This window comes from Mangifera indica, unplaced genomic scaffold (genome assembly GCF_011075055.1).
Source record: "Mangifera indica cultivar Alphonso unplaced genomic scaffold, CATAS_Mindica_2.1 Un_0021, whole genome shotgun sequence".
NCBI classification, from domain to species: Eukaryota; Viridiplantae; Streptophyta; class Magnoliopsida; order Sapindales; family Anacardiaceae; genus Mangifera; species Mangifera indica.
In genome coordinates, this window is record NW_025401113.1 from 374010 (window position 1) to 385577 (window position 11568).

An 11568-nucleotide genomic window follows, 5' to 3' on the forward strand; every position below is an offset into this window, starting at 1 on the left:
ATTTAAAGAAATAACACTGATGTACATGATAACCAAATATCATTTTCCCTTAAAAAAAAATCCAGAATCCAGAAGGGAAACACTTCATCAATATCACTCCAAGGAAATTTATGACATGTATAAAGTTTTCTCTCTTCTATCAGAAACTGGGGAAAAAAAACTGACATCCGTGATAGAATTTTATGGGATTTGATAGATAATCTCCATTCACCTAATACTCTTTCCTCATAAATAATCTGCAAAACCTGTTCATTAGCACGTCTCTAACCTGGTATCTATCTTTTGCATTGAAGAAGTAGTTGCATGCATTCATGGCTTCTAACTGTTAAGGGTCCTCCATTCAATAACCCCACCTTTACTTGTTTTTGTTTGCTTTGCATTATTGTCTTATTGGTTCGGCTATTAGAAATAGGAGAAAACCTTGTTCTCACCCAAGTACAGTGAAATCTCAAAGTTTAGCTCTTCAATTTTTTAAAATCAAAATACTTTCTTATAGATAAATTTCTATTAAAATTTTCAGTTATAATTAAAATTGAAATTATTATTTAATAATAATATTTAAAAAAATAAAAATTTATATCATTTTATTCCAACAATTTAAAAAACTAATAATTTTCTCATAAAATTAAGTTTTGAAAAGTGTCAATTTCCCTCTACTTACGGTTTCTAATTTCCCAAGCGATTTTCTAGTGAACGATCATTGATCTCTCTCTCTCTTGACGATGTCTCTCCCTCCAATGTTTTCCCTTTGACCAACAACATCTTGAATCCAGAGGAAGAGTTTTGACTCTTCGTTTGGATTTCGTTGAATCTAGACACCATCAATTGGAAAGAGAGAGAGATCGATCATCGTTTATTGAAAAATCACCAACGAAATTTGAAACCCTAGGTAGGGAAAATTGTCACTTTTCAAAACTTAATTTTGGGGAGGAAATTGTTAGTTTTCCAAATTAAAAGGGTAAAATGATACAAAATTTTATTTTTTTAAATATTATTATTAAATAATAATTTTATCTTTAACTTTAACTAAAAATTTTAATAGAAATTTGTTTATAAGAGAGTATTTAAGTTTTTAAAAGTTGGACGGTAAGACTTTGGAATTTTACTATCAATAATACTATATGCACAACTTTATGCACAAATAATGATATATCATTATGTGATTGAGTATTGTTTTATCTTTAATTTTTAACTATTCAATTATATGATAGTACATTATTATTTATATATAAAGTTATACACATAATATTATTCTTTCACTATTCTTGGGGTGGGAATAACTATTTCAACCTTAGAAATAAGAGCAAAGGACTATTTCCTACCTAAATTTAGGTGCATTCTTAAAGTCACATCGTGAGGTTAGAAAAGCCAAAAATTTCATCCATCTATTAAAAATCTTAGTTAGGGTTAAAGTAAAATCATCATTTAATAAAAAAACTAAAGTTTTATTTTTTTATCCCTTTTAGTTTGAAAATCTCATAATTTCCCTCACCTGAAGTTTGAAAAATTAATATTTTGCCCCTAGGGTTTGTAAATCATCGTTGACGATGACGAACTTCACAATCTCCAATCGCGTTCGTTCTCCCTCCTGACTTAACTTTCCTTGTCGATCACATCCCAACCAATGGTGAAAACTATTTTCTCTGATGAAGATAAAATTGTCTTTGTCCAATACAAAAACTACTATCAGAGGTCTCAGATGGCTAGATCGTCTTTGTCTAAGATCTTTGACGGTCATCTTCATCTTAGACGAAAACAAAATCGTCTTTGTCCTGACAAAGACACTTCAAAAAACACGAAATTGTCTTCGTCGAAGGAAATAGGTTTTGTTGGTGGTTAGGATGTGATCAACAGGGAGATTATAGCCAAGAGAGAGAGCCAACGCGGTTGGAGACGACCATCTCTAGTGACGGTTTGCAAACTCTAGAAGAAAAAATTTGATTTTTCAAACTTCAATAAGTGAGAGAGAATTGTGAGTTTTTAATCTGAGAGGGTAAACGTAATAAAATTTTAGTTTTTAAAAAATTTTTATTAAATAATAATTTTACTCGTAATTATAACTGAGATTTTAAACAAATTGATAAGATTTTTAATTTTTCAAATTTTATGAATATAACTTTAAGAAGAGACCTAAACTTGGATGGGAAATACTACTTCGGCCTCCAAATAATTCTAAGCGCCAATTGTCTGCAGGCTGCAGTTGATTGATTTCATTAGCCCATGGTTTAATGTAACCGCCCTCCCATCTTTCTTCAGCATTTAAATCTTCCACCAGTACCACTTTTCTCAATCCTTCATTAAAGCTCACCGGTAATTTCAAGCTTCTCTCTTTCTTATAAATATGCCTCTCTCCTCCTTTTCTTTTGCCTCATCAAACAAAAAATGGCTCTCATTGATTTCTCTTTCTATTCCTCCATTTATTCTTACAATCATCTCTTCTTAACCGTCCTCTCCTTTCTTGTTTCAGCCTTAATTTTCTTGGCTTCCATGAGAAAATCGAAGTTGAAACGTGTGAATCTTCCTCCAGGGCCTGCTGGATGGCCGATTGTGGGAAACCTCTTTCAATTTGCTCGCTCAGGAAAACCTTTCTTTAAATACGTTGAGGATCTTCGTCCAATTTACGGCCCCATTTTCACTCTCAAAATGGGAACGAGAACGATGGTCATTCTCAGCGACGCCAAGCTCGTCCATGAAGCTCTCATCGAGAGGGGCTCTATCTTCTCCACCAGGCCGAGAGAAAATCCCACCAGAAACATATTTAGCTGCAACAAGTTTACTGTAAACGCCGCCGTTTATGGACCAGTTTGGCGCTCGCTGAGAAGAAATTTGGTTCAGAATATGCTGAGCTCAAGTCGGATTAAAGAGTTTCAGCATGTGAGAGATAAAGCAATGGATACATTGATTAACAGATTGAAGGCTGAAGCAAAGGCAAACGATGGAGTCGTTTGGGTGCTGAAAAATGCCCGTTTTGCGGTGTTTTGTATTCTTTTAGCTATGTGTTTCGGGATCGACATGGACGATGAAACGAACGAGAAAATGGATCAAGTAATGAAGCTCGTACTCATCACATTGGATCCAAGAATTGACGATTATTTACCCATTTTAAGTCCATTCTTCTCAAAGCAACGCAAGAGAGCACTTGAAGTACGAAAAGAGCAAATCGATTTCATGGTGCCCTTCTTCGAAAAGCGTCGGAAAATGCTTCAGAATCCGGAATCTGACAAAACGGCCATCTCCTTCTCCTACCTCGACACCCTTTTTGATCTCAAAGTTGAAGGGAGAAAATCAGGGCCGTCCAATGAAGAGCTTGTTTCTCTTTGCTCAGAGTTTATCAATGGTGGGACAGACACAACAGCCACAGGAATCGAGTGGGGCGTTGCCCAGCTAATCACCAACCCACATGTCCAAGCCAAACTGTATGATGAAATCAAACAGACGGTCGGTGATCGAGCCGTGGCCGAGAAAGACATCGACAGGATGCCGTATTTACGAGCTGTGGTGAAAGAACTTTTGCGGAAACACCCGCCAACATATTTTTCCTTAACACACGCAGTGAGCGAGCCGACGACTCTGGCTGGCTATGACATTCCGACGGATGTGAATGTGGAGATTTATTTACAGGCGATTGGGGAGGATCCGAAATTGTGGAGGAATCCTGAGAAGTTCAATCCTGAGAGGTTTATTTCAGGCGGGGAAGATGCAGATATAACTGGGGTTAAAGGGGTGAAAATGATGCCATTTGGCGTTGGAAGAAGAATCTGTCCTGGTTTGGGAATGGGAACAGTTCATATTCAGTTGATGTTGGCGAGAATGGTTCAAGAATTTGAATGGAGTGCTTATCCTCCGAATTCGAAGATAGATTTGACAGAGAAATTGGAGTTCACCGTGGTGATGAAGAACAGTCTGAAAGCAATGGTGAAGCCGAGGGCTTAATTGGTTTAATCTCCGAGGTATTATGTTAGGAAAGTTAGTATTATTGGATAAGAAATAAATTTATTTTTTGTTTAAGAATTTTTAGGATTCTTATCCAATGATTCTGACTTTCTAAATACTTTATTTGGTCTCATAAATAAAATAACCAATGATTTTATGTAGTGTATACAGAATTTTATGTGCTTTTTGTTTTTGGGGTTATTTGATCTGAATTGGGTCTGTATTGTTGGTTGATTTGCTTTAATGGAATATCTGATTTTGCTTGAGAAAATGATGCAAATTTCTTGAACATACTGGCACTGGCGGAGTCCGAGATGGGATCTTGTAAATATAGTGTGCAGTCGGAGATCAGATCTTATAATAAATAAATGTTGCAGAAGTCATCTTATCTTAAAGAGGGGTTTGACAAATATTTAAAAGAAGAGTGGAATGCATGTGTTTTTACATATGTCAATTGTCATGCTGGTGAGGGCCCTGGAAGCTGTTCGAATTTGTAAAATTCGGATGGGAGTTGTGGTCAGAAACCAGAAGCCATGTGTGTGCCACTTAAATGAAAAATGATGCGGGCACCTATATTCAATATTATATAAAGTGGATTTTTATTATTAATTTAAAATTAGTTAATTACGTACACACATCACTCATTTATTTATTATTTATTGCGCTTTGGTCAAAAAGGCTTGTTTCCACCTAAAGGTAGGTGTAAACATAAACTTATATTTTTCCATTTTCAAAAATTTAAATTCTAACTTATGAATAAAATTTTATTCAAAAATTTAGTTAATGTTAAAAGAAAATGTGTTATTTAATCGAAAAAATTTTATTATATTTTTTCTCGTATTTTAAAAATCTAATAATTTTTTTACTCAAAGTTCGAAAAGTGACAATTTCTCCTTTAGGGTTTTGAAATCGTCACTGAAGATGGCAAAGTTCGTCATCTCTGATTGTATTCGGTCTTCCTCTCGGCTTATCTCCTCCTATCGACTTGTTTCCACCTATCGATGACAATGATTTCTTTTGACGAAGATAATTTTATCTTTATTGAAGATACTCATTTTAATTAGAGATATGAGATTGATCGACAAAGAGAGATAAACTAGGTGGTAGGATGAATTCGACAATAGTTTTCAGAATCCTATAGGTGAAATTATCAATTTTTAAATTTTAATTAAAAAATTATTATATTTTAAAATTAAAAGGAAAAAATATAATAAAATTTTAATTTAAAATTTTTTTATTAAATAATAATTTTATCTTTAATTTCAATTAAACTAATTTTAATTATATTGGGAATTTGGACCGATGAATAAATTCATCACATCATTCATGGATAGTTTGAGTAGCCAGAGTTGCAGGGTGGAGGTTCCAACTACCAAACATGGGTTCACGGTATAAGAGTAAATCAAACAAAATTTTAATTTATCTTTTCTATTGGTTATGTTATAAGGTCTCATCACAAATGCACTCTCACTTATTCATATTTTGTCAAATTGTCAATAATATATTTCAAATAAAAAATAGTAAATATTAGACATGTCAAGGGTTTGGCTCAAACCTTTTATTTTGGCACGATGCACCAATGATTCACAGATTGCAAATATTTAAAAATTAGATTTGCTAGCCAAAAAAATATTTAAAAATTAAAATGCCACTTTGCACCCACCAACAACTACTAGTTTGAACGGTTTATAAAACTTTTTTAATTTTTCTATATAAACACCCAAAAAAGAATAATAAAATTAGTATATATATTTTTAATATATAATTTAGATGCACAAATAATATGTCATTATATAATTAAATAATTTTAAATTAAAAATAAAATAAAATTTAATCACATAATGATATATCATTTATATACCTAAATTGTATAATAAAAATGTGTACACATAACATTACTAAAAAAAATCATAATTTCTCAATCTCTCTCTTTATAATTCCATCAATCTCTCATTCTCGAACTTTTTTAAGTTTCAATCAATTTTTAATTTTATCTAACGACTTAGTTTTTTTTTTTTTTAAGTCTAACAACTTAGTTTTCATTTGTTTTACAATTTTTTCAATCATTAATTTTCATTTAACAAAAAATTACAAATGAATTCAAGCACAAATGAATTTAATCCGTTTAAATACTTTGGAAGTTATGAAACTCAATATGTTGTTGATGATGTATCTAGAGCACCAACATTTGAAAGTGTGACACCACCAACGAAAAAAAAAAAGGAAACATAAATTGATGGTATGGGAACACTTTGATCAAATTGAAGAAACAATTATAAGTAAATTAATTTGATAGACAATGCGCAAACATTATTTTTCCTTTTTAACATGTGTCATTTAGGACAACACCAGTCATTTTCACCATCATATTTTTTAATATTATAGATAAATTTCACACCACTTGAGAGGGTAACTATAACACCTACAGGTATGACCAAAAGTATTTTGGTCTTCTAGCTTTGTGTGTATTTAATTATGAATGGCTATGTTGAATTAATGCAAACATGTTGAAAATGAGATGCACGATCATGTGGGGTGGCCACACACCTGTGTGTATAGTGGTAAGGGGCAAAATGGTCTTTTGCCAAACGTTCCACATAATTCAGCTAAGTCTAGAAGACATGCACACTTTTGTATGAGGGCATACACACCTGTATATTGTCAGCGAGTTTAAAATTTTAGATAAGAATGCGTTTCGTGGAGATTTCAAAATGTGCCTTTAATGTAACGACATACACGACTATTTATGAACAGTGCACACTGGTGTATTGCTTATTATAGAAAAAATAAAAATGCAACCTAGACATGTTTGACTCACTTTTCACACACATTTCAAAAAAAATTGTGCACTTTGAAGGTGAGCCAAGGGAGTGTTTAGCCACAGAAGGCCATTGTGAATCGAGGGAACAAACTTTTGCCACGTGATGACCACTCACACTACTGAAAGAGAGGTAAGAAGACTAAACTCCCTTCCTTCTATAATATGTGATTTTCATTGTTTGATTGAATTGAATTATTTTGAATGATTTGGGGAGTAAGTATTTGTTTTGGGGTGAGGATTGTACATGAATACAAACGATTATTTTGAGTTATATGTTGCATGTGTCTATGTTGGTAGAAATTTGAGGTGGATGAATGGTATGAATATGTATATATGTATTATTTGATTTTATGTATGTATTGATCTGTTGTTGGATTGATTTTTGAGTATGATTATTAGGGTATAGGCTGGAATTTGTGTGCTTCTTAGGAAGGAGTAGTTGGACTTGATAATTGAATTGAATATGTGACCATTCCATCATGAACTCAGTAACTGTAAATGCCTTGGGTTGAGAATTTAGATTGTCATTAAAGTCTATACAAGTGTATATGTGGAGGAGATAGTAGTTGCATTTGAATGGCATACTAGAAGTGTATGTTGGTTAGGAAAAAAAACTGGAAATCGTAGGAAACTCAAGATTAAATTCTAAGGAATCATGCCACACACTCATGTCCTACTTGACATAGCCGTGTACTTTTGGGAGAAATTTTCACCATGTGGTTTTGTGTCACGAGTGTGTAAAATTGGGGGTAGATACATACCCATGTGGTATAGGACAAACAACCACGTATCCTACCTTGATTTGATTATCCGTGTGTAATCCATGCATGGGCGTGTAACAGAAAAGAGAACACCCCTGTGCATTATAGCTACACCCCATGTACTTTTAGGGAAAATGGACTCTAGGATTTAAATGATGGAAATTTAATATATGAATATTAAAATGACTATTTTACCCTTAGAAGGGTTGACTTTGGATAGAAGTTAAGAAAAAGGCCCTAACAAAGGCTACTGATAACGGAAATTGTTATAAGGGTGCTTAACTATATGGACAATGACATGGACCTCGATCGAATTGAATCCTAATTGAAAACACCAATGATGCAGCATGAGATTTCTACCACCAAGTTGTGTGCAGTGTGAGCTCTTCACTAAGCTTAGTGCAATGTGGATTAGTCATTGGGTTATATGCAGTGTGATTGGTCACCAAGTTGTAGGGTTTGTTTGTGTGACCCCAACCCTAAGCCTAACCAGCCTATGTATAGAGTACATTAGATAGTTGACATTAAAGATGTCACGTGCTTTCACTTGATATTGATGATGTCGTTAGACATTGTTGGACATGAGTCATCGGGATGACACTAATATTGTGAATAGGCACTGGATGTCGAGTAATTCAGATGAGCATATAAGATGCTAGAAATACATTCAGAATACCACAATGTTAATAATAGGATACTGGGGAAACAATTGATGATTATATGTTGTGTGCTTACCTACTTACTAAGTGTGTATCACTTACCGTGTCTTTTCTATGGTTTTGCGAGTCTTGGAGTAACATGGCGATATCAGGGCAACTAGCAAGTCGACACATGGTAGCATATGAAGACAAGAACATTTTTGTAATTTGCACATATGAAACCTATTGATATCTTTTTATGTTTTTGATCTTGCATTGGATATTTTTATTTTAATTCATGCACATAGGCTTTTTATATTGATTTTACGGATTATTATTTATTTTAATTAAAACACTTTTGCAGATTCATGGGATTTTGTTTATGGTGTATAATTGGTTTTAAATGTGATGCTATGGCCATGTCAAGCTCAAGACCCACACAATAACGGGCCTTCGTGTCAAACTGCCCGCAAAAGTTACTAGGCTCACGACATGACCCTATATATAATAGGGTCATGTTGTGTCAACCCTTAACGAATACTGAATCGACTAATTAATTTTAATAAAAAATTAATTTTTTTATTAAATAATTTTTTCAAATTATGTTTTCTAATAAAAGAAAACATGTTAAAAAATTAAAATGTGAATAGAAAAAAGAGAAACTTATTTATAATTGGTGAGTTGAGTTTTTATGATCAATTTTACAAATATAGAATCCAAAACTTGAGTTTAGTTGAAATTTACATTTTTCTTAGCATTTATTTTTAGCAGGTGAAAGAAGTGAGTGATTGTATTCTTATAACTATAAGACACTTTTGCACTTTACACTCTTACAAAAGTGTCCTATATCTAAAAAAATACAATTACTCACTTTCTTCACCCATTATTAAATTTTAGTTTTCTCACATATTTTTATTTCTTATAAAAACTTATAGTTTTTTATTATAATAATTATTTTATTTATTTATTAAATATTTTTTTAATATTTTGCGCATAGCACTGTTTTAGGCCTAACTGCCCGCAAACTTGAAGGCCAAGCCCGTAGCACGGTCCAATTAGCCTACAAGCTTGGCATAGCTTGCTATAGTTAGATTTGACAATTCATGTCATCAAATTATGTTCATATCATATCAGTTTGGGTTTCATGTCAAAGACTTTCAATTTTAACTTAACTCGAATTAAAATCGTATTGAAATTTTTTAACCTTAACCAAACCCTATTATATTCAGTTGACTCGACTTAACCTAATTTGCCCTGAAATTATCTATTATTTTTACTTTCCAAAGTATTTTTATTATTTTAATTTTGTCACCAAATTACTTTAATTTATTATTAATAATACACACAATATAATATTTTGTCCATTGACAAATACTTCAAAAAATTTACATACTATAACTTTTAAAACACAATAATACTCTGACTAATCAAATCAAATTTTTACTACTTAATAATAAAATAAAATATCTAAATAAAAATAAAAAATAATTTGAGTAATTTTAATTAAATAAAGATACAATTATTTGCAATATGTAAAGATTTCAAATTTTCACTATAAAAATACAAAAATATAATTATAATATAAGTAAAACCTTTAAAAAAAACATATCTATATTCAGGGTAACCAAATCAAATTTTTACTACTTAATAATAAAATAAAATATTTAAATAAAAGTAAACAATAATATGAACAATTATAATTATAAAATGATACAACTATATACAATCTATTAAAGTAATATTTGCTCAAAATATTCGTTTTAATTTAGGTCGTATTAGGTTATTTTTGTATAAACTCTAACATTATTTGATTTAATTTCATATTGTGTTAGATTAACTTGAAATAAATTTTATATAAAAAACTTAACCCTAACCTAATATTTTTTGTTTTGTATCGTATCAAATTAATAGGTCGTATCAAAAATTATTAACTCTAACTATAGTAGTGGATTGTGTCTACTTAGAGAAAACTAAAATAAAAGACTCTAAGTCGATCCAACCCTTTTAACACCTCTACAGTGGTGAATGGCATCGTTACTCATTTTTTTATTGACAAATATACTTGAATGAGTAATGATTAATGACATAAATTAGCTTCTAAATGAAAATTTATGGTCTTTTTTCAAATAACAATCAATTCAATTCAACTGTTTGTAGAATTGTTGTCAAAGTATTTACATTGTAGCCACCTTGAAATTAGAGAGTAAAAAGTGGAGAAGCTTCTGTTCAACTACATCATTTATTGCAATGCTCTGCTTTTGTCATTGTTAATTAAGAAGGCCTGGGGACTAAATCAACAAAATAAAAGCCACCATTAAAGATGTGACCTGGGTTTCTGTTAAATAGCCTGTAAATTGATTTAAAAAGAATATGTCTGCAATGCTGGAGAGTTTATACTTTTTGTATCAATATAACTATATTTATAATTTTTTTTATATAATTTAAATATATAAATAATATATTATTATATAATTAAATAATTTTAAATTAAAACTAAATTATATAAAAAAATACGCACATAACATTGCTTTTTTTACAAAAAATATTACTTTTATTTATTGCTCTTAAAAGCAAAGGCAAATGTGCGTACAAAATCTTAATAGAAAGTGTGAAAAGAGAAAGGAGTTCATTGCACAAGAAACTTGAGATTGGCACTGCCTTTAGGCTGTGTTCAATTATCAAACTGAAATCATGTAATTTCTTTTGAAAAATGAACTATAATAGCATTTAAAAAAAAAAAAAAGATAACTTTTAGGTTATTAGAAATTTAATAAACAGGAAACTATTCTTTTCCGCCCATAAATTCTGTAATGACATCATTATCATGAATAATATTATATATATAAATAAATTGTACAAACTTATTTATATACTTTAATATAATAATATTTGATTAAATAATTTCAAAATGAGAGAAAAAAAATAATATATAATTTATTCATGCGTATAATTTTATTCTATTATCATTATCAACTGCACTATACAAGTTCTGTTTCAGTTCAAAACTTGTAAGCCTAATAAGAAATTGAATCCAGACTGGTGTATTTAGATATGCAGTTCACATGATTTCCAGGGCAAGTAAATAGCTTTGACTAAGCGATAAACGGAAACCTGTCACAGGGCCTGACACAGCTGAGGCTATAGTGGTCCTGAATGATGATTGATTATTTTTCTTTTTCCGGGGGATAAAGAAACTGAGATATCCTTTGTACTTTATGCTGAAAAGGGAATATGGAAAAGTAGAAAAGCAGAAACAGAAGTGCAGCCACACGCAGAACATTACCAAGATGTTAGCCTGACCAAATATACAAAGAACTAAGTTCCAAATGATCCTGGTGAATAAATCAATTTTGGCAAAATATGTTAACTCCCTTTTCGTTTCTGAGATTCTAAGCCTATTATATAATTACCTATA

The 11568-nt window shown here is 31.3% G+C and overlaps 1 protein-coding gene across 1 annotated transcript; it reads left to right on the forward strand.

The window, feature by feature from the left end:
- Window positions 1–2351: 2351 nt before the first annotated feature.
- Window positions 2352–4204, forward strand: LOC123205996 (cytochrome P450 77A3-like). Its single transcript, XM_044623087.1, has one exon. It carries the CDS (start codon window positions 2383–2385, stop codon window positions 3931–3933), a length of 1551 nt encoding a protein of 516 aa, XP_044479022.1. The 5' UTR covers window positions 2352–2382; the 3' UTR covers window positions 3934–4204.
- Window positions 4205–11568: the final 7364 nt, after the last annotated feature.

What these genes read in the sequence shown, in the direction of transcription:
- LOC123205996 (XM_044623087.1), top strand. Translation starts at nt 2,383, where the DNA reads ATGGCTCTCATTGATTTCTCTTTCTATTCCTCCATTTATTCTTACAAT.